The 24,330-nt window shown below is 43.6% G+C and overlaps 1 protein-coding gene across 1 annotated transcript in view; it reads left to right on the forward strand.

Moving 5' to 3' along the window:
* Positions 1-24,330, forward strand: part of ADCY8 (adenylate cyclase 8) — a 217,235-nt gene that overhangs the window by 170,207 nt on the left and 22,698 nt on the right. The window contains exons 12-14 of the mRNA XM_022554032.2: positions 1,741-1,913; positions 9,746-9,824; positions 18,432-18,590. Of these exons, the coding sequence (XP_022409740.2) occupies positions 1,741-1,913; positions 9,746-9,824; positions 18,432-18,590 (411 nt within the window). The remainder of the gene's footprint in view (positions 1-1,740; positions 1,914-9,745; positions 9,825-18,431; positions 18,591-24,330) is intronic.

Consider the following 24,330-nt stretch of genomic DNA (forward strand, 5'->3'; position numbering starts at 1 on the left):
AGGGCAGTGCCTTATTCATTTCTGAGTCCACCCCCTGCACCACAAAGGCACTGGTCCTTTGCCCTCAGGGGGGAACTTATTCAGGGTGTTGTCCATATTTGTTGATATCACTGTTTGTTGAAAGTAGACCTGAGTGAGTCAGCTTGACTTAAAAAGTCAGCAATCATGCCTTCAGTAGTTGCTCTGGGATTTCCAGAAATTCTTCTGCCTCTGCCCATACAGAAATTGTCTCTTAGTGTAATAGGAGAGGGAAGACAACCAGTTGTTGGAAAGAACCATGCATAACAAGGCTGGAATGGGTTTTAGAAATTATTAAGCCCAGTATGCCCACTAGAGTTACGTTTACATGCACAGGTTGTACCCAGATATCCTAGGTGCCACTTTCTAGTTATGAGAACTTGAACAATTTGCTTAAGCTGTATGAGCCTCAGTTTCTTCACTTGTAAAATGGCAATTATGATTCCCATCTTGACCAGTTACTTTGAAAATTAGAAGAGAAGACAGTGTGTATAAAAATCGAAGTACCGCCACCAAGTGGGCCTTTGATAATGCAAGTCTTATTCTTTTTTCCTACTGGATACTCAGAATCCAAACCTACCGTCCAGAATGATACATGGGATACTTCTATAAGGGAAATGGGTTGAGACACTTCCTACAGAAGGCTGAAATCTAGCTGGGCAGATTGACACCTGGGGGCACTCCAATATTATAGCCCTTGAGTGGCTCCCAACTGGCCTGTTGAGCAGCTACTTCTAATAAGGAGTGGCAGGACTTCCCCCGTGGTCCAGTAGTTGACTCTGCACTTCCACCGCACAGGGGACGGGTTCGATCCCTGGTCGGGCAAGCTCCACATGCCGTGCAGGGTGGACCCCCCCAAAAAAAATACGGAGTGGCAGGTATTATGCTGGGCTGTGAAGGATGCTATGGAGGAATGAGGCCGTATCCAGAAGCACCTGGAGACATGCGTGAAGGCTTCTCAGAGGAGAGGACACCTGAGCTAATGCTTGTGAGAGAAGTAAGGCTTAGTCACATGGATGAAACTTGAGAAACAGGGCACTGGAGATGCAAAGCACGGAGGCACGGGAGAGCAGGGAAAGACCTATGGGGGAGAGGCTGGAACCTATGTTGGGATTTGGAAAGTGAAAGGAAATCTGATATATGATGGTCTTGAGAGTTTTGCCATGCAGGAAGGAGAATATAATTTGTGGGAATGGAGAGCAATGAAAAGACTTCAAGTTAAGGAGTGACATGATCAGATCTGTGTTGTGGAAATACTGGATGGAGAATAATAGTGTGTATTCAGTAGGGATTGGGAGCTAGAAGCTGACAGAGCTGCCAAAAAAACTGTTGCAAACTGTAGGTGAGAGCTGAGACAGAAACAGCGTAGGAGGAGCAAAGTGGATGTATGTGCAATCTATTAAGGAAGTAGAATCTACAGACTTAGGATGACCTGGCTGTGGAATGTGGGGGAAAAGAAAGGCAACAAAGATGAGAGACCAAGGTTTCTGGCTTGAGGAATGGTGCAAATGGCTCCCCCAAGAATAGGGAACAGAGGTTTGGGCGGTGGTAAGGAAGTGATGAGTTCAACTTGGGACCTGTTGAGTTTGAGGATGGCCTGAGACCTCCAAATGGAGATGCTCAGCAAACATCTGTATAAAGAGACCCACTGGAATCCATGACTAGGAGAGTGAGCCTCCCACATTCCTGTTGAATCTGACCACCTACCCTCTCTGTTTCCAGTACTTCGTCTTCACGGGGGTGTTGGCCATGGTGACCTGTGCGGTCTTCCTCCGACTTAACTCTGTCCTGAAGCTGGCTGTGCTCTTGATTATGATTGCCATCTATGCCCTGCTGACCGAGACCATCTATGCAGGACTCTTTCTGCGCTACGACAACCTGAACCACAGTGGAGAGTAAGTGCCCATCACTGTGTTCAAAAGGTGCTCAACTTTCAGTGGGAAATGGAACCATTGGGAAAACGATCGAGGTAGAGTTATCAAAATTTGGGGACTTAAGGAATATCAACATATTTCTTGTTGTGTACACTCTCTGGATTACCAGTTTAGGCAAAATTCCTAGTTTTCCATTTTATCCTGTGTATTCATTACAGATTAATTAATGAATTAAAGTTTGGACTAAACCATAGCTCAGGCCTCCCCAGATCTAATAGTTGATGACTCCTTCAACTTTAATAGCTCTAAGATTTGTAGGGTCTGATTATAATTTTGCTGTAGCACTATTAGTAATAGCAGACATTGTGCATTGAGCATTTACTATACTCCTTGCATTTTGTTATTTTTGAAATATAGAAAAATACCAAGAAATAACTTAGCCTAGATTCCTTAGAGAACAGAGCCTGAGGCAAGCATGAAGTGCTAATGCAAACCCAGGGCAGCAAAACTGAGGGAAAAGAGACGTGAAGAAGAAAAGGATGGGAAGCAAACACAAGCAAATGCCATGTTGTGCTGACCCCGTGAATTGCAAAGCTGGTGCCTTGGGAGATGCATTCATTTGACCATTTGAAGTATCTCTGGGTAGGTGATGAGGTAGGGGAGTGTCACAAACAGAGGAGGGGAGAGGAATCTACTGGCTGCTGCCCTCCTCTTTCTCCCATTAGTCTCAGTTCATCTCTGGATGTACTTGCTGGTGACATCACCTGGCCATTTCCACAGCCCTCGGGGAAACCAGATCCCACAACTGCCTTATGGAGCTTCATGGGAGCCAGAAGTGATGGAAAGAGCCAGGGACTGAACATGTTGCTGATTGGCCTTGGGGGTGGGAAGCACGTTGGTCTCACTGAGACCAGAGCAAGTGGCCAACAGGCTGAGAGAAAGATGAGGTCAAGTTAGTTCAAGAAGGGACTTCCCTGGAGGTCCAGTGGTTAAGACTCTGTGCTTCCACTGCAGGGGGTGCGGGTACCATCTCTGGTCAGGGAACTAAGATCCCGCATGCCATGCGGTGCAGCCAAAAGTTTTTTTTTAATTAAAAAATGAAAATGCAAATGAATAAAAAAGCTAAGATAGTTCAAGAAGCCTCAGAAAATGTGTCTGATGCTAATAATGTGAACATCTATGAACCAAGCCCTGGAAATAAACAATGCTAGCAATTAGTCATGTTTCTTTCTGCATTTTTAAAAGGATAACGTTATTTCAGATATTGTTGAAGTTCCCTTTCCCAGCATTGTTCTTTTATCCTCCTCCCAAGAGTCAACTTCTAATGCACTTAATATATATGCTTCCCATCCATGTGTTTTATATATATTTAGTTTTGTCTGTATTATAAATTATTTATAAAATTCTTGTGTTGCCATGCAATATAGTATTTTTTAGATCCATCCAGCTTCATATCTACAGATCTGATTCATTTTCTTTTTGAATTTTATTTTATTTTTTTATACAGCAGGTTCTTATTAGTCATCCATTTTATACACATAAGGGTATACATGTCAATCCCAATCTCCCAATTCATCCCACCACCACCACCCACCCCCCACTTTCCCCCAAAATATGTTTATCCTTTGACCTATTAAAAGCTTATCAGTACTTCAGTGATCATCATTGAAAATGTCTCCTGGGGTTTAGCTCTAAAAGCACACTAGCTGGAGTATAGGGTATCTGCATTTTCCACATTTTAAAATATTGCCAAACGGCTCTCCAACAAGATTGGAACAATTTCTCTCTTACAGGCAGTGGTCCTTGTAATTCTTATTGAATTCCTGAGTGAGAATTTTATCTCATTATTTTCGATAGTAGTTCCTTGATCATGAGTAAATTTGTGCATCTTTTTTGTTGTTGTTTATTGACCATTTTCGGTAAACTTCCAGGTCATGTCTTTTGCCTGGTTTTTTATTAGGTGGTTTGCGTTTTTCTTACTAGATTTGTAAAGGTTCTTTATAAATTCTAGGTACTAATTTGTGTCTGTTACACATCTGCATCATCCACTTTATATCCGCTACCCTATTTAACCCTCACGGCAACCATCTGAGGAACACAGGCTCAGAGAGGTTCAACAATTACCCAGTTGCACATGGCCAGTTGGTAACAGATCCGGATTCAAACTCAGGTCTTTCTGGCTCCAAAGTCCATGTTTGTGAATAATGCATACATCTCTCTTAAATCAAGATGAAGAATCTCTCACCATATGCCCAGGGTTCAAAGAAAGTCAAAACAGTTTCAAATTAGGTAAAATAGTTAGTGCCAAGAGATGTCCCATGGCCAAGCAGAAGATGGCACAAAAGATGGCCGAGAGATGTATGAACCAAATAGGCCACGTTGGTAGTAGAAATAAAAATTAAACCATCTAAAATCTATTCATTCAGAGGAAAACACAGCATTAATGGAACAAGCCAGGGCTTTGGCTTCAGATCCAGACTCTGTTGCATTGGGAAGTCTCTTCCCAACTCTGGACCTCACTTTACCCATCAGTGAAGTGGCGTGACTACACTCTGGTACGGGACTGCGTGGGGCTCTGATGTGCCCGGCACATAGTATGTGATCAGTATCTGTTCATTCCTATCCCCTCCTTCATTTTTAGGAGAAAGGTTTAGTTCTGAATTCTGTTTTGAGGTCTTAAGGAAAAACTGGTAGTTAAATTGTTAAGTAGGGTTGTAAGAGTAAAGCAGAATCCCAAATTCCTTGCTGCTGACATTCAGGTGCTTTTCTCAGCTTCTTCCTGACTCAGGGTCAATTATCGGTTAGTCTTGTGTTCACTCACACTGTGCTATCAACAGAATTAAATGAATAAGGAACGGAAGAGTTCGTTCAGCCTTCCCTCTCAGCTGCGTTATAAGTCAACGGGTCAGAAGTCAAACTGTGGATCCGTTTGGCAGCCTCAGTCTGCTCGTGCTGTTGGAATTTAACCAACCCTGTAGGAGTTCACCTTGGTTCAGGGCATTTCTGCTGGTTGTTCCTGAGGGTCAGGTGCCTGGGAAAGTACAGAGAACCTTGCACAGGGCAGCCCGGCTGCACCACACTGAGATGACCCCAAATACTCAGACTCTCTATCGTCTCATGAGGCCCCTCCCTGACAACCCCCTGTCTCCGCGGACGACACTGAGCCCAAAACAGGGGAGGCACCCAGTGTCTTATCAGTGTCCCTAAAGATTCATCCTCCTCAGCATCCCTTCCAGGGATGACTACATCATGACATTTGTGAGTACAAGTTTAGGAGCTAAAGACCTGTATTCAAATGCCATCTCGACCATCAACCAACTGTGTGATCTTGAGCAAATTAATTAAAAGTGACGACCTCTCTAAGCCCTGCTTTTCTCATCTGTAAAGTGAGGATGATAATGGTTCCTATGTTGTAGGAATATATGAGACATCAAATGTGATCATGGAAACTTAGCACAAGGTCTGGCATAGCATAAGCACTTGATGAATACTAACGATTATTGTCAGACGTGACCCCTTCTATACCGCAAATACTGCTGTTCTAGAAATATCCCTACTACCATCTCTGGACTGCTGTACCCTACCTGATCCCCCAGCCTGCACTCTCAATCCACCCTCCTCAAAGCCGTCAAAGCCATGTGGTCAACACATTATCCTTCTTAAAATCCTTAAGGGTCTCCCTATTGCCTCTAAGGAACAAAAAGTTCAACCTGCTTGTCAAGAACGTCCAAGCTCTCCCTGGAGTCCCCTCGACTCCTCCAACCTTATCTCCTGCAGCTCCACAGGTCACCATTTATAGCCCGTAATCTAGCCACAGGAAACCACGTGCCGGTTACCAGATTCTGCACACACCTCCCCCGCCAACCCATCATACTCAAGGCCCTCCCCGCTCAGGGAAGCCCACTCTGATCATTCCTCATTTTCTAATCTGTGCACATAATTTTTTATCATTTTTTGCACTTTGTCTGTTCCAATCTTTAATTGCCATGTCTTCCTCTTCCATTAGAGTAGGAGTTTTGAGGGCAAGGACCATTACTCATGTTCATATTTTTGGCACTTAGTGGAGTATCTGGCAGCAGGTGTCCAATTAAATGTTTGTTGAATGAAATATGAGATGAATGAGTGACTGATGGAAATATTATTTCATTTAGGATCATATTACACCATTAGTTCACAGTAAGCTAAGTGTCATCTATCTACAACCCTATGATTTTTGCTCACCGTTACCCGTAAACCTTGTGTTCCCCATCCTGTAAGCACAATTTGCTTTCGGACTTAAGTGTCATACCTTTGTTGTGGGCTTTGGTAGGCCCTGCAGATTCACAGATGAATAAGACACTTAAGGAGCTTAGAGGCAAGTATTTATAAGTAAGTGCATGTAGGAGGGCATGATAGCTACAGAAAAAGCCTCGTTGAGACCTGGATTGATAGCCAGCCTTCACCATTCACTAGATCTGTGAGTTGGAGTGTATCGTTTAACATCTGAGTCTCAGTTTCTGCTTTACTAGAATAGCGATAATAATATTTTAAGTGTTGCTATGACAATTAAAGTAGGCAATGTATGCAAAGTGTTATTAGAGATATGACAAAATCAGCGCTAAGCAAATGCAGTCATTAGTATGGCAACATAACGAAAGATAAATTCAAACTGGCTGGTTTATTTTGGGTTTCATGAGGGGAAATGGGAGCTAATAACTAAATTAAAATTTGACTTCAGGTGCTCAATCGCTAATGCTCCGAACTTGGTGCCTGAGATGTGAATTCTCATCCTGGCTGGGACACAAATCAGCTGTGTGACCTTAAGCAAGTGCCTTCTTCTCTCTGGGCCTCAGTTTTCAACCAATAAATTAAAAGGCTTGCAAGGACTATTATATTATGTATGGTACACATAATATGGAATTGGATGAATCCATTAAATTCACATTGTAAAGTATTTAATTACACGGAATTCTTCTCATAATACATACTAAGTGCAAAAGTAGGTTACAAAACAGTACGAACCATACAGTTCTAAATTTGTAAACATAAATATATTTTTGCGTAAAGGAAAAGGAAATGACACTGAGGTGATTCCAAAATATTAACCATTGTTTGGGTGGTAGGCTGAAGGATAATTTTTATTTTTTTATTTGTGAATTTGTATTAGCTTCCAAATTCACTACAACTAGAATGAGTACTTCTATAATGATTAACACTCAAATTAAATATGAATTTTTATAAGACATCAGATAAGATGATCTCTAAAGATTGTGGTATCCTTGAGAATCACATTATTCTACATGTGTTTTCACTTAGTATGTCCTTTTCTATGAGCATAGGGAGAGGATAACATTAATTTAGCAATTTTGTTAATACAAATAAATTAGTTCAAAATGTCCCGGGTTTTATGTCTCTGCCACCCAATAGCTAGAAGATATTGTACAGATTTCAGCCATTTGGCTCTCTTTGGAATTTCTTCAAATAGTCATAGAAGCTACAAAAAAAGAAAAAGAAAAAATCTCTTCTAAATTCAAGTCCCAGCTCTTTCTGGATGTTCCTTGGCCAGGGTGACTTACTGTGCATATTTTGTAGTCTCTACTCAGGTCATATTTTTTTCCATCTGAAATACATCCTGAAGACTCAAAGACCATTCATAATTTTCCTTTACTTCTCTCGCGAATTTGATCTAGCCATCTCTCTATTTTTAGTCAACCACTGCTTTCAAAATGATTCAAGAGGTGCTTATGTTTTCTCTTGAAAGTGTGTTTTAAGTGATAAATTGCTGAGCTTTAAAAAGTCTTCTGCATCACAAAGAAAAGGATATCAGAAGTGCCAGTCAGAGCAGGAGTTTATTCCCGAGGAGCTAAACATAGGACATCTCCCATTCAAACTAAGCCGTGTGAACGAGTGATTTTGTAAAATGCCACCACCAGGGGCAAGAGGATGTGCTGGGAGCTTTAGGGGGTAAAGAGAGGGAGACATGGGCCACACCCCATGCCAAACACGTTACCAAGATTTGGTCAATTAATTCTCACAATTAGGGAGGTAAACACAGTTAGAGTCTTTCACAGGGCCACGAACTGAGGCTCAGAGATATTAAATGGCTTGTCCAAGGTCAAACCACTGGTCAGCAGCAGACCTGAGATGGGAAGCTGGGTCTGCATGACTACAAAACTCATGACTTTTTATTATTTTTTCAGGAGTCCACAAACTTCAGGGGCCAGAGAATTAATTGACATGAAGGAAAGGGTGGTACTGGAATGTGCCTATTCCCCAAAACAAGCACTATGGTGACTGTGACTGAATGAATGAATGAGTGAGTCCTAGCGCCTAAAATTCTGGATTGACAATATATGGCTCACAGTTCAACACTCTTCACTTCAGCGCTGGTGGTGGACAGCTCTAATAGATCTGAGTCTGCGTGTGGCCTCACTTGATATGTGATATTTACTTATCCCCCTACACTAGAGGCTTGTTAACCAGCTAGCTAAGCAAGATATATGTCTCATACCCATAGAATGCATCCCACCTTTTCCTCCCAAAGTCTTATTGACCTTTAATATTCAGCTCTTGAGTCTTCCCTGAATATCCAGCCTGGGTTACTTTCTCTTCCCATATATTCCCATGGTAACAAGAGTGTATCCTTACTAGGCAGTGTATCATGTTATGAAATTATCTGTCTGTTTGGTTCTTTCCTTTTCTGAACTGTTTTGAGGGCAAAGACAATGTGCCTTCTTCAGTTCTGTATCCTAGCATGTGCCTGGTACACAGTAGATGCTCAATAATTATATGCCTCACTGGAGCTACAGAAAAGAAATATAATAGTGAGTTTTATCTTTTATTAGCATCTTATCTCCAAGGAAAAGCAGATGGAGCTAGGAATTCACAAATCTGAATCTTGTTTCAGCCCACAGAGTTCCTTGGTCCCCTGGGTCCCCATGTGCACAATACCTCCCCAAGAGAAAGCACATTTCCATTCCTAAGTCCCTGTTCTACCTGGAGAGCTGGTCTGGGGCTGGCCCTGTGTAAGCTAGGAGGGTCTTTTAGCATAAAACTAGGTGAGAAGCTGGCCTTGGCAGCTGGGATCATGCTCCCATTTCCCTAAGCCCCATGCTACTCATGCTGGTGTCCAGTGAGAATAGAAAAGGGAAAGCTGGAGATTGCCTGGGTGCAGCCATATTAGTGCCCTTTCTACTCTCTCTGAGCACTGCGTCTCATCCATGAGGGCCCCACTGTGTCCTTAACCACATCAGAGTTAAGTTACCTCTGAGTGAGTTCTGAGCATATGTATGCTTGTGGTTGGGAAGCTATAAAACAAAAGAGTAATGTGATCTGGCTTTAGTGATAAAAAATATTCTAGCAGCCATGTAGAAGAGAGATCAAAGAGGGTAACAACAGTGCCCAAAATTGAAATAGGAATTTATATAAAAGCCTAAGTGTGGTTCTTATAGCACTTAGAACAGGGGCTGCCACATAGCAAGTACCTTGCCTGCCTCTTAAATAGGATAACATCTAAAGAAAAAGAGGGGATGTTTGTCTTCACATGGATTTTTGTGACAAGAAAGTATCAGAGCTCTTTGCAAATAGAAGACATCATTATTAATGTAAGTTCATTGTCTAGATGCTGGATTCTAGAGCCTCCCAGCAGGTATGATCTGTGTGACCTCATGCCCTTGGGGATCAACTGAGTTCTGAATTAGCCTGTATGAAAGCCTTATAGAGAAGCCCCTATCATATAGTGGGAGCTCAAGAAACAACTGCTTCTCTCTTTTTATCCCACTCCAGTCTGAACCTCAGTTTCCTAATGGGCCTCCTTGAAGTCCCTCCATGGTTGTCAATAACCATGCCACCATTTGCATTTCTTCTTCCAACAGAGATTTCCTGGGGACCAAGGAGGCGTCACTGCTGCTGATGGCCATGTTCCTCCTCGCTGTCTTCTACCATGGACAGCAGGTAACCTGACATTTTCCTCTAACTGCCTTTGATTACTTGGCATTTCCCATTGCCATAAAGTTCACCTGAGAGGCAGCCACTCATCTCTGCAATAAATGACTTCTAGCTGCTTGCAGCAAGTGGTGGTTCTTTTTTTTTTCTTCTTCTCCTTATTTTTTTGTTTTTTTTCCTTTGGCCTCACTGCGTGGCTTGCAGGATCTTAGTGTCCTGACCAGGGGTTGAACCCGGGCCCCTGGCAGTGAAGGCACAAAGTCCTAACCACTGAACCTCCAGGGAATTCCCAGCAAGTTGTGATTCTTAAAGAATCAATTCCTAGCACGCACCACTTAATAAAAAACTAAGATGGAGATGATTTGGAGAGCAATATGGTTTTCATTCCCTTTAGGTATATCTCTTTCAATAAAACTATTGTTAAAAAAAAAAAAAGAGCTTTTTCAATTTCTGCCTGAGGCAAACTGGGACCCCTCCCAGTTCTATTACTCTAGGAGTTGTGTAAACTAGGTAAACATTCAGGTTTGGGGTTTTTTTGTTTTAATTTTTATTTTATACTGAAGTATAGTTGATTAACAATGTTGTGTTAGTTTCAGGTGTACAGCAGAGTGATTCAGTTACACATATACCTGTATCTATTCTTTTTCAAATTCTTTTCCAATTAAGGTTATTCCAGAGTACTGAGCAGAGTTCCCTGTGCTATACTGTAGGTCCTTGTTGGTTATCTGTTTTAAATATAGCAGTGTGTACATGTCCATCCCAAACTCCCAATCAGGTTTGAGGATAATCCAGGCCAAGGTTCCAATCCTGCCCTGCCTCCCAGAAATTTGTGGCCTTGGGCAAGTAACTTATCTCCCTGAGCCCCTGTTTCCTTCTCTCTAAAATAAGATGGTAATGCCCGACTAGGGCTGTTTTGAAGCATCATTTGAGATGATTGTATGCAGCATTTTGAGCACTGCCTTACAGAAATAGAGGAAGCGCTTCATCACTGATTTGTCCTGAGTATATAAAGTGCCTACCGTATCGATGCCAGTTCCCCATCTGCCAGGATCTAGGGTGGGCACCATGGATAGCACTGTGCAAAATCCCATCCCTGGCCCCAAGGGCTCCTGTCTCCTGGAGGAGAGCAGACCCTAAATAATGCAATGGGGGATGTGCAATGTGTGGACCAGACTTGTTCAAGGACTTCAAGAGTCAAAGAAGCAGGAAATTATTCTGCACGGGAGCATCATAACAGGCTTCACCCAAGAGGTGTCACCTGCTCTCCACGTCCGGTACGATTTCTCCATGCAGACTCAGACCATGAATTCAGTAACATTCCTCACCTGGGGAGATTCTCACCTTCTGGTAGAGCCAGGCCCTGTCTGCTTCACTGCTGTGCTGTGGATCCCAGTCTATCTCTCTTTGTGTGTGCTTCAAAAAAGTAACCAGGAAAGGAAAAAAACAAAACAGGAAGACTCTCAGCCAGAGCAGAAATAGAAACATACCACTGAGAAATCACCATGGAGACAGGGAGGTAACGCATCCTGAGAAGGCAGGGATGAAACAGCTAAAAACCTAGAAGCTAGAGACACATACATAAGTTATTTGTAATAAAGCGAGATGGTAAAATGTAGTCAAGGGGAAAAAAGAGTAAATAAAACTTGGCAATCGAAGAAAAGGGGGTAAGAGTTAATATGTATCAAGCTCCTACTATGTGCCTGGCACTTCATCTGTGTTACCTCATTGGATCCTCTCAACAACCCTAATGGTCGTTATTATGGATCCTGTTTTACAGATGAAGAGAGTCAGGCTACTCAGCTAGTAAGTGAGAGAACTAGAATTCAAACCCAGATCTGTCTCCAAAGCCCACCTTTCCACTTTCTAGATTGGGGAAAGACAGAAAGAATTGTCTGCGTATCTTCACAATGCCAAGGGCATTCAATCCTGCAATATGACCTTACCTTGCTTTTCAGTTTTAGCTGAATTTATGGTGAAACAATAAGCCAAATGTCAAAGTCTGGCCATTTGCAGAATTCCTATATTTAGGTCTTTCTGGTTTTCTATGAGAGCTGGGGTCATGTCCTCCACATCTTAATGGCTTCTAGTTACAGGAGAGGACTCCTTAGTCTGACATGCAAATGACAACCCATCTGAGGGCCGTGAAGACAGAATCACACAATGCAATCCTATAGAAAAACATACGTACACTCCATCACACAGGTTTTAAACTGACAAGTGAGAAATTCTCAGAGATAGCTAAGAGAGAGCAAGTTCAGAGTAGGGGTCTTCGTTCCATGATAAGAAGGATGTTTCTATCTTCTCTGGCACCTTAAGGAATTACTTTGTCCCCTCTCAGTACTCCCTTCCGCAAAACCTTTCTAACATTCTGATTCCGTTTATTCTACTCTCCATTTGTCCTGGGAAAGCAGATAACCTCCTCACATGAAGATGGGTATAAAGTAAGAATGTATAAGTGAATAGTGACGGCCTGAGTGCTCAAGCGATATCTGATTTCTTTTTTCTTTTTAACTTTCAAAAGGTTTTGAAATTATGTAACTACATCCCATAACTGTAGCAGTTACAGATGTAAGCCTGGGAGTGGGGTAGGTAATATTCAAACCCCAACTCCGCCACTCAGGAAATATGTGACCTTCAGTAATTGACTTAATTTTCTGTCTCAATTTTCTCGCCTATAAAATGGATATGATAATAACAGGTTTTATAAGTTGGTTATATACTATTACATGAGAATATGATTATAATATACCTCTCCCAGTGATTTGCACATAGAATAAGTGCTCAAAAATTGTGAGCTATTAATATTTTACTCTGAAAGCAAGAGTCTGAGACAAACAGGGAATTCCCTGGAGGTCCAGTGGTTAGGACTCTGTGCTTTCACTGCTGAGGGCCCGGGTTCAATTCCTGGTCGGAGAACTAAAATCCCACAAGCTGTGCAGCACAGCCAAACAAACAAACAAACAATGACAACAACAACACAACAAAGAAGAGAACACAGCAAACAGAGAAAGTATTATTATCCATTTGGTCCCAAGGCAGGAGCAGAGACTCAAGTCACTTGAGGTCACAAAGACAATAAGGAGGACCAGACAGAAACAGGAATCCAAATGCTTGAACTCCTAGGTCCATTCACTTTCCACCGTGTTCCGCTGCCTGTCTGCTAGAGGATGCTTTCTGCAGGAGTGCGTCACTTCGAGTGTCATTTCATAACATCCATCAGAGTCCTGTTCATCCGGATCAAGTCCGTCTGCTCCTGGGTTTGCTACCAGCTTCCACCGTTTTCCCCTGTGACTCAGAGGCCCTCTATTTTTATTAAAGGCTGAATAATCCCCATTGATGCCTGGTACGCAGCAGCATCCCAGTGGGAGCATGTGTAATTTTACATCTCCTGAGTGACAGAGGCGGTTATATAACTGCATAATTGGAAAAGCTCATCCTGCACATATGTGGAGCGATATGCCAAACACCTCCTCCTCTGAGGCAGGTGAACATCCTGAACGTTGGACAGAAGAGAGCAGACAGGTGCCTCCTACCTCGTGCCTGATTCACGTGCAGCCCTGAGATTTGGGCTTTGCCTCAGCATCTCCATTTAGAGCAGAGGAAGTCACACCTGTGCACGGAGACAGAGATTAATGAGGTCAGGTCTCCAGTCACTTACTTCTAGGTCTGATAAAGACAGGCGCTGGAATTGTGCAGCTTAGAAAGAAAGACCCAAGCCTTGGAACGAAATTCTTAAGTTTGCATCCCAGCAGTGCTGCTGGGAGAATAGGTGACCTTGAGATGCTCAACAGCCCAGACCTGCCATTTCTTTACCTGCAAAATGAAAAGTCTAATAGTTATCTATTGAGAGTTGGAGAACAGCTGAATGAGGTCATAGACGTAGATTATAGGGCTTAAGAGCCACAGCTTGGAGCCAAAATGCCCTGAGTTCAAATCCCAGCCTCTATTTGTGAGTCCTTGGGCACCTGAGTTCACCTTACCATGCCTCCATTTCCTCAGCTGTGAAATGGGTATAATAAAGTACCTACCTTGTTGAACTGTTGTGTGATTAAATGACCTTCAGTACTTACGGAGTGCTCAGAACAGTGCCTGGTCCAAGGCAAGAACCCGGCCAGTGTTAGTTATCTTTCTGTGATAAGAGCCTGGCACAAAACATATGAACAATGTGTATTAGTTCCCTTGGTACTCTTTTCATGTAGCCGGTCCCTAAATGGTTTGGTAAAAATTAGGAGAGTGCACTTCCAAATCAGTTGACATTTCTTGAGCAAATGCTGAAGAATGATCACTTTTAAAAACTCAGTGCTTTGCTTTGCTTTGCTTTTCTCTTCATGTCTGCTCTAACCACACTGTGTTGAAATGATCTCTTTCTTTCTTATGCTCTCCTATCACCACTCAGCTGACAAAGAGACTGTTTTGCTTATCTCCATATGCCCAGCCCCTAGCACATAGTAGGTACTCAGTAAACTGAAACGGAATACTTTCCTTCCATGGACGTCTAAAAAATATGTGACGCATGCCTTCACGAGACTGGCTTTGTGAAGAGATAGGACTGTACTTGGACTAAAGTATCTCTTTGTGAACATGCCTTAGATGCAGTGACCTGCAGTCAAAATGTAAAGTATGTTCTTGTCTCGCAACTGGAAAATTCTTGCTTAAGTCAACTTCTGAACTCCAGATTTCCCAGCTCATAGCTCTGATTTAGATTTAGTAGGATGAGAGTATTTCAACAGGAAAGAAATTTTAAAAATGATCTCTTGCTTTAACCAACACTGCATTTTTTAAGGGTGGAAATGAAACATTTCATTTGGAAAAAATTGTGGATAAAATCCTGTCCTGCAACTTGACAAATCAAAACTCGATGCTCTTAAGTCTGGAGGGAAAAAAAAAATGAAAGCATAGTTTCGATCAGATTTCATCCACAGACACCTTAAAGTCATAGTAATACTCGATAAATCTACATTTTAGACATTTCCGAGTTCTTTTGCATACATCATGCCTTTTGGTCCATACGATAGACCGTATGATAATCCATGTCTCGCATTAAACGAGATGAAGGCAATTATCCTCATTTTTTAGAAGGGGAACCAAAATACAAGAAGTTGAATGAATTTCCCACAGTCACACAGCAACATGGTAGAACAGGACTAGCGTTCTTTTATACAACCTGCAGCCACCACTTACGTTTTTAAAAATTTATTCTTATGCAAAATTTCAAACAAATACGAAAGTATGTAAAATAGTATAATGAACTCACAGCTTCGACAGTCACCAGCTCATGTGCAGTCTTTTTTCATCTACATCCCTATTTATTTTGCTCACTGCTCCTTCCCAATTATTTTGCGGCAAATTCCAAATGTCCTATCATTTCATCTGTAAATAATTCAATATGCATCTAAAAGAGAATTTCAGCCTAATCACAAAACCATTAACACACTTTAAAAAATAAAACAGTAATTCTTTCATATGTTCAAGACTTTAGGCAATGTTTCAATTTCCTAATTAGTTTATATTTTTTTAAATTTTGTTTCAGTTGGGATCCAACTTAAGTCCATATATCGCCATTGATTGATATGTCTCTTATTTCTTTTTACTCTAAAGAACCACCCTCCATTTTTTTTTTTTTTTTTGCAATATTTTGTGAGAGCCACTGACCTCTAGAATGTCTCTCAGTCTAGGGTTTGTTGATTGCACCCTTTATAGGGGTATTTAACACATCCCTCTGTCCTTTGTTTTTCCTATATTGGTAGTTATATCTAGAAACTTGGTGAGATTCAAGTTCAATTTTTTTCTGCAAAAAGATTTAATTGGTTAATTTTGTGAACTACTATTAAGAGGTATATAATGTCTGCTTATCTCTCTTTTGTGATATTAGCAGCTCTTGACAATAATAACCTACATTCATTTATATTCTAGGTAGTGATATTCCAATTCTATCAATATTTCATAATTTGCTAGCTGGAATACAGTTTTAAAGAGAACTTTCTCGGGCTCCCCTGGTGGCGCAGTGGTTGGGAGTCCGCCTGCCGATGCAGGGGACACGGGTTCGTGCCCGGGTCCGGGAAGATCCCACGTGCCGCGGAGCGGCTGGGCCCGTGAACCATGGCCGCAGAGCCTGCGCGTCCGGAGCCTGTGCTCCGCAGCGGGAGAGGCCACAGCAGTGAGAGGCCCGCGTACCGCAAAAAATGAGAACCTTCCCCTCGCCAACTAGTTGTTACCTTCAAGTACAGCTCATAAAGCAAAGGCAGGGTAAATGCTTAATTCACCTATAAATTTTTTCCAAGTTTCCCAATAAGCTAGTTCCTGAGCATCATCAAGATGCGATCAATGAGGTTCTGTGTTTTAAGTGTCACTATGAACTTTTGCATTTTAACATATGTCTTTCATTTCGATCCACTGCAATTATTATTCTTATTAAAGTTCCACTTGCCATATATTTGACAGTGGGGTGGTCTACTCCTTTCAACATAACCCCAGTCTCTGTTGACTACTTGCTTTCTGGTACCAAAAAATGTTCCAAGCTTGTACATTTTCCTCCCTAAATTTCAGCCTTTTCTGCAAAGAGTACAAGGTCCCTTTTGTAGGAATTGATATTTTGAAACCACAATCTGGATACTGGGATGATTCATTGCTACTAGGTTTTCATTGTTTCTAGACCTTGATTTCTGTAGGCAGAGCCAGGAGATACATATAGATCATAAGTTCATAGTGATATCTTTCAGTTTTCATAGGACGCTAGGCTTTGGACTTAACCTCATCAATCTTATATCTGCATCTCCTTTTTCCCTTCCCAAAAATTCGAGTTCTCAGTGACACCAGCACAGTTATTCACTTGCTTTATTCTATAATTCAGATACCATAATCTAACAATAATACTACAAACACCACCACCTACAAGGTGATTGTTATAAACGCTTTTAAGATTCTTGTTGCACTCTTTCTAGCCTCAGAGTATTTCTCCCTACGAATGTGCCATCAAATTATTGTGTTAAAAGGCATTTGGAATAGTTCCTCTCTGTGTGGTTGTACCTGTAGCTTCATTTGTTTGTTTGTTTGTTTTCACAGAGCTTTTAAAAAATCCATTTAGTTTTATAATTAAGTAAAATATTTCCATGATTCAAAAGTCACGTGTATAAAACAAGATACCATTTTAAAAGTTTAAATTCTATCCCTATTTCCCCTCCCTAGGCTTCCCTTCCTTATCTCATCGGTAATGATTTTTTTATGGGTTTTTTACACCTCAATGTTTTAATAAATAAATTAAGAAATATATATATATGTATATGGAGAAAGAGATGTAGATATGTCCTTTCCTTAGATCAATAATGGCAAACTCAGCATGCATTTCTCTGCTTCAGAGGCCAGCCCATCAAAGTACGTACAGAGAAATATTCTTTGTTTCTTTTTATAGCTGTATGTAATAGTTTATTCAACCAACAAAATGAACACTTGGATTGTTTCCACTTTTGCTATTACAAATTCTGCTGAATGAATAACCTTGCACCTCTGTTTTCTCATACTTTTGCCATCCACTGAGATTTGCACGTAAGAGAAAGAAAAGAGCTAGCTGAATTTCCTTAAGCCCTTGAATTCAGGGCATCTAACCATGTGTTTAATGGTACAGCATACTGTTCATTTTAATAGTTAAAGTCTTTGAAATAATGACATTTCCCAAAGCTGTGGTAAGTATAGTTTGTGAAATTCTTTAGAAAGGAAGCTCTCCACTTTCCAATGAAAAGGGATGCTAGGACAAGAGGGAACTAATGGTTATTAAATACCTACTATGAGTCACATGCTCTACCTATAACTTCCTAAATAATTCCTATTCCAAGCTTGCCTGGTCATGAGTGTTCATCCCAGTTTTAGAGATGAGGAAACAGAGATGTAGGTACTAGGCCAGGTAACAGTGCTTGAATGTGGGACCAGGACTCTAGGCCATATTGGTCTCACAACTAAATCCACTATCCTTCCATTATAAGCTCATACATTTCTTCCTTGTTGCCTCGACTGAGCTCAGACTCTAGAATTGGACTCTGGGGTTAAACTCAAATCCTGGCTTCCCCACTAACGAGTGTGTGACTTTGGTCAAGTGACTTCACCAGTTTGCTTCAGTTTTCTCATCTGTAAAATAAGGATCTATAATAATACCTTCCTATGAGGTTTGTTGCATGGATGAAAGGAGTTAATACATGTGTGTTCCTTAAAATAGTGCCTGGTACCATCCAATAAGCACCATCTAAGTGTTAGCTGTCTTTATTATTGTAACTTATTTGTTGAGTCAGCAAATAGTGACTGAACACCTTCCCTGTGCCAGGCACACTGCTACACGGTAGGGACGTGATGCTGAGCTGGTGAGAGGACCCCTGACCTCATAGCACTTACAGTACAGTGGAGGGCACAGACAATTACAAAATCATAGGTGCCATAATCCTAGGAAGGGGAGGTACATGGCCCTATGAAATCTATCACATTCTGATCTCTTCATGTCAGGCAAAAGGCCTCCCGGAATGTTCAGCTCAGGCTCTATTTCGTCTGTCAGGGGTTCTGGAGAAGCCTTGTCCGCCTCCCACGTGTGTGTGCCTGAAAGCTTTCCTTCCCCTTCTGTCCCCTGAACCGCAGCTGGAGTACACAGCACGCCTGGACTTCCTCTGGCGAGTTCAGGCCAAAGAGGAGATCAACGAGATGAGGGAGCTGAGGGAACACAATGAGAACATGCTCCGGAACATCCTGCCCAGTCACGTGGCCCGCCACTTCCTGGAGAAGGACCGCGACAATGAGGTGAGCCCAGGCTGGCCTGGCCCCGGAGGAAGGGTTGCCATGGGAGGGCTGCAACTGGACACACTTGTCACTCATCCCAAGCTCGGGGAGGATTTCCCTGTCCTCCTGGGAGCCCATGAGCGTGGAGTCCATGCCAAGCACGTGGCGCCAGGCCACCCAAACTGTCCAGCACGGTGAGATACACACATGGCCTCCCCAGCATCCGGTACCTCATGTGTAAGATAGATGTAGTAAGATCTCCAGGGCAAGACTGAACTGGCATTTTAAAGTTTTATGCGTGTGTGTGTGTATAAAACAATTCCAGTTCGGGGTTATATAACCAAAAGGATTGAAAGTAGGGTCGCAAGGAGATATTTGCACATTCATAGTCATAGCAACATTATTTAAAACAGCCCAAAGTTGAAAGCGCCCAAGAGACGAATGGACAAGCAAAATGTGGTCTATACATAGAGTGGAATGTTATTCAGTCTTTAAAAAGAAGTAGAGACTTCCCTGGTGGCGCAGTGGTTAAGAATCTGCCTGCCAATGCAGGGGGACACGGGTTCGAGCCCTGGTCCGGGAAGATCCCACATGCTGCGGAGCAACTAAGCCCGTGCGCCACAGCTACTGAGTCTGCGCTCTAGACCCTGTGAGCCACAACTACTGAGCCCACGAGCCACAACTACTGAAGCCCGTGCGCCTAGAGCCCATGCTTCGCGACAAGAGAAGCCACTGTGATGAGAAGCCCGCGCACCACAACGAAGAGTAGCCCCCGCTCACCACAACTAGAGGAAGCCCGCGTGCAGCAACAAAGACCCAACACAGCCAAAAAAATAAATAATTAATTAATTTAAAAAAAAGAAAGAAGTAAATTCTGACACATGCAACAACATGGATGAAGATTGAGGAACTAAAATAAGTGAGATATGGCTTAGCCTTTGACCACAAAAGGGCAGCTTTCTCTGAGCAAAGCAAACTAAACCTTCCAGGAATCTGAGTCACAACAAACATTCAAAAAATATTTGTGAGGCACAGACTGTGGTATAGGCACCATGCCAGCCCCCTAAAAGGCTCTGGGACTCTCGTGGTGAATTAAATACACAAGGACTTGCCATCATGTAGCTTATATTCAAGCAGGGGCAGACAGATAACAACCTAGTTCAGAAACACGTTGTGAGGGCACTTCACATTATGACGGGTGCTCTGATGGGTGAACAAAGACCACCTGCTGGTAGCAACTGGCCAGGGCAGGTGTGGTCGGGGGAGCCGCTCAGAGAAGGTCACGTCTGATCTGTGGCTGAATGATAGGAAGGACCAAGTCATACCAAGAGAGTGGGGAAGAGGCAGGACCGTCCAGGAAAGAGAGGACAGCACAAGCAGAGGCGCAGGGCGAGGATGGGCTTGGGGTGAACAGGAAGGCCAGGGTAAGAAACTGTACCAGTTTCCCAAGGCTGTTACAGCAAATACCACAAACTGCAAGGCGAAAAACAGCAGAAATGCATTCTCTCACAGTTCTGGAGGACAGAAGTCTGAAATCAAGGTGCCAAGAGCAAGCTCCCTCTGAAGTCTCTAGGGAAGAATCCTTCCTCCTCTTCCAGCTTCTGGTGGCCCCCAGGTGCTCCTTGGCTTGTGGCCCCATCACCCTAATCTCTGCGTTGGTCACATGGCCTTCTCCCTCCTTATAAGGACATATGTCCTCTCGTCTTATGAGGGCATTAATCATTAGATTTAGGGCTCTATGATTACATTTGCAAAGACCCTGTTTCCAAATAAGGGCACATTCTGAGGTTCTGGGTGGACATGAATTTGAGGGGTACACTATTCGACCCATTCCAAGGATGAAGGGTAGTGAGTGATATGAGGAAAGCCTGGGCCAGGGCCTGGCAGTCAGGTCTTATGGACTATAGCAGGGTTGGGGGCACCTTTTTAAGTGCTACGGGAACCTTTGGAAAATTTAAGTGTTCCCTAATCTGACTGGTTGCTGATAGAGTATGGATAAAAGGGTCACAAGACCGGAAGCCAGTTAGCAGTCCCTAAAAGAGCCCAGGAAAGGGCCTGCTGAGGAGGCCTAGGATTTGGCAGTAAAATGGAGAGAAGTGGATGAATTCCAGGTACCTTTGCAAGTTGGAGTCAATAGGGCTCCATAACGGAGTGGATGTGGGAGGTGAGAAATGAAAAAAAAAAAAAAAAATCAAACCATGGGCTTCCCTGGTGGCGCGGTGGTTGAGAGTCCGCCTGCCGATGCAGGGGACACGGGTTCGTGCCCCGGTCCGGGAAGATCCCACATACCGCGGAGCGGCTGGGCCCGTGAGCCATGGCCGCTGAGCCTGCACGTCCGGAGCCTGTGCTCCGCAACGGGAGAGGCCACAACAATGAGAGGCCCGCGTACCGCAAAAAAAAAAAAAAAATAGAATCAAACCATTTGGCTCACACTTTAACCACCTAGAAAAAGGTAACTCAAGAGGGAAGTGAAAGATGCCTTTAAATGCCTGAACAGTTATCCCATGAGAGGGACTGGCCTTACGCAATGAGACTCCAGAGGGCAAACGGACAGTCCACAGGGGATATCTCTGTGCTCTGCGGTATGAGGAACCTTGTGATGATGGAGACCCGCAAGGGCGGGGACCACATCAGCCTTGGTCACCACTGGTCCTCGCGGCACAGTTTACCTCCCCTGTGGTCCTGAACGTTAAAGGTTTGTGGAAGAACTGGAATGGTGAGTTTCCTTGCTGAAACTTTCAAGTGGTGAGAGGAGAGCCCTTGCCAAGGATGCTACAAAGGCAAAGTCGGTTGTCTGGGAGACTGCACTAGGACAACCCTTCCAATACGGATTTTCAAACTAAGCTAAACAGGGGATGCAAAACCCACAGGACAAAGGTCACAAACTGGCTGCCTCTGAGACAATCTGATCAGCAAGCCAGCAGCTGGTTGATTGGTTGGCTTGCATATTTGTTTTAATTGGTAGATTTGTTGCCTTTAGGCATGGAATGGGCTCTCCAATTTATCCATCCTTATCCTGACACTTACGTTACCTGCTGGTCCCCTGAAGACATTTGGGTCTGTGACCTCTGCCTTAGGGTAGAACTGGCAGAGCCCTACAGCATTCATCTCCCATCCAAGCGTCTGCAGGAAGGCCAGTGGGAGAGAAGCCAAGGGCATGAGTCATGTGCTGCTTGAACGATCAGCTCTTGATGAACTCAGGCCCTTGAGAGTCTCTTGGATGCAGATTAAGGCACCAAACACCCTCAACAGATGGAGTTCTCTGGAGCTGGGTTCAGGCCTGGTTTCCTTAAGGCCCCCTAAGGTCAGGGGATTTGTTACAAGAGCTTCTTAACAAACTCAGGAAAGCAGAGAGAGTGTCGTTGTACATCAACCATGACCAGCAGACGGGGCAGATGAAACACTGGAGCCCTCAGAGGGGAGCCCCGAAAAGGTACGAGAGGAAAGCTCCTTTCAATCAAGACACCAAAATAAAGAGATATTTGGAACCAGTGGGGAAGAGCAAGAATGCACTGGCTTCATCCTGAAAGGGAGGAAACCAACCAGAGATGCCAAGACCCCAGGTCATCAGCTGTTATTCGGGCCAAACCCCCATGGAGCCAAATAAGTGTCAGGTTCAGCCTTAATCCCCTGTATAAGACATTTTCAGTAGAAAGTCTTGTCAAGCTTATTTGTGGTTTTGTAAATATTTAAACAGTTCATACTCGGCTAGGCTTAAACAGAGAAAAATTTCACATTGCCTGGAGAATGTACACATTATGATGTAGTACCATTTTCTGAACACCTACTGTGTGCCGGGTACTAAGACAGGCAATGGATGAAAATGATCTTTCATTCTATTCACAACCATAAGAGGAGCGTTCTGTCATCCCCACGTTAGCGATGAAGAAACTGGGGTTCAGAGAGGTCCATGATGCTCCTCTCTTTAAGCTATGGCTCTGATCCAGTCCCTCAGATTTCTTCCATCTGTGCCACGTTACCCCGTTACTGTGCTGCTACCCATGCTGCCCCTGGGAGTCTGTCCTGATGAGGGAGTGTGTGCGTGTGTGTATGATGGTTATGGGAGGTGTCTGTGTGGCAGGACTTGTACTGTGTAGGTGTTCAGAAGCATTGAGATGTGTGTAAATAGGAATGTATGTGTGGGAAACTTCAGTGTTTGTGTGTGTGTGTAGGAGACAGAGTAGAAAGAGTAGTGTAAGATGTGAAGGGGTGACAGACAGAGGCAGGACAGCTGTAGCCTGCAAGAACTCCCAATTTCGTGCTCTGTTTCCATAAGAGGCATTTTTATCTTCTCCTCTTGCTACAAACCTGAACTGTGATACAAATCTCTGAATATCTGATTAGGGGACATTTGTGAGTTTGGGTTCCAGCTTTCACGGGGCAACAGCAGTGCTCATGGATGCAGGCAATAAGGAGATAAGAATGATTATCCCTATTTCATCGATGAAGAAGCTGAGGCTCAGAGAAGTAAAGGAACTTGCCCAAGGTCACAAAGCTAGTTGTGTAGTGAGCTGGGATCCAAGTCCAGGTATGTGTAACTTCAAAGCCGAATTTTGGGTTTTTTTCCCTCCACCTTGCTGTTAGGGCGTGAGTGGCAGAGAAGGGGGAGCAGTGACAAGAGGTGGCTCAAAGCATCCAAGCACAGGGCAGTGGACAGAGCCTCGCCCTCTGGAGCATCCTGTCTGAGTCTGTTCCAGGGCCAACCTCTGTGTCACCCACATAGAGGTTCTGGCACCTTCTGCGGAACCGCTGGACTTCCGGCTTAGAGTAGCACTCACCCCCCCAGGCAGGGACTCTCTTGCTGATAAGGCCAACTGGGCTGGGTCATCCGTGTCAGGCACGCTCTCGCTGAGTCCCAGGAAACCTGCTCACTCATCCTGGCTTATTAGACCTGCTGAAAGGACACTGACAAGGGCAGCTGTCTCAGGTGTCGGACAGTCCGCACAGCACAAATTCCATCTCTGCCACTAACTCGCTGTGTGACTTGGGGCGGCTTACCCAACCTCTCTGAGTCCATTTTGTCATCCAGGTGATGAGGAAATAATACCAACCTTGCTGAGTTGGTGTGAGAATTCAGCTGGGCAAGAGCACGGGAAGTGTCCAATGCAGCCGGCTGTGAGGGGGGCTCAGTAGAGAAAAGTCATTCGGTGCACTTGAAAGTCTGGTGCCTTGCATTCCGTCCTGGCTCTTCCTCTCATTATTTTGTGACCATGAACAAGTGGTGAACCTCTCCAGACTTCATTTTCCTCATCTCCAAAGTAACAGTACTTCCCAACTGTATGTTACAACCTTTACATGTGTTATTGTGCGTAAAGGGCTCAAGTGGGGTTTGGCACATTTTACGAGCATCCCGGTTGTTGCTATTATTATTTCTGACAATTATGAGCCGTCATTACTTTTTCTACTTTTTCCCACTCCCAGCCCCACCTCTCACCCACTCATTCAGTCATTCGTCCAGCTAGGATTTCTTGAGGGCCAACCACGTGCCAGGAGTTAATTCTAGATCCTGGGGTTCAAACGGTGAACAAAGAAGGCAAGGTCCTTTCTGTTATGAGGCACATGTTCTCCTGGGAAAACAGACGCATAAATATGTAACATAGAGCCTGGTAGTGCTAAGTTCTGCGAGGGTAGAAGAAGCTAAATAAGGGAACAGCATGTGTGAAGAGGGGGCATTTACACTGGGGGGTCATGGAAGGTCTCTCTGAGGACATGACGTTTGAGTGGAGACCTGAGGATGCAATAAGGGCAACAGTCTCAGAGA

The sequence above is a fragment of the Delphinapterus leucas genome, chromosome 17 (genome assembly GCF_059928025.1).
Source record: "Delphinapterus leucas isolate spDelLeu-1000000601 "Yukka" chromosome 17, BTC_Dleu_Yukka2, whole genome shotgun sequence".
NCBI lineage: Eukaryota > Metazoa > Chordata > Mammalia > Artiodactyla > Monodontidae > Delphinapterus > Delphinapterus leucas.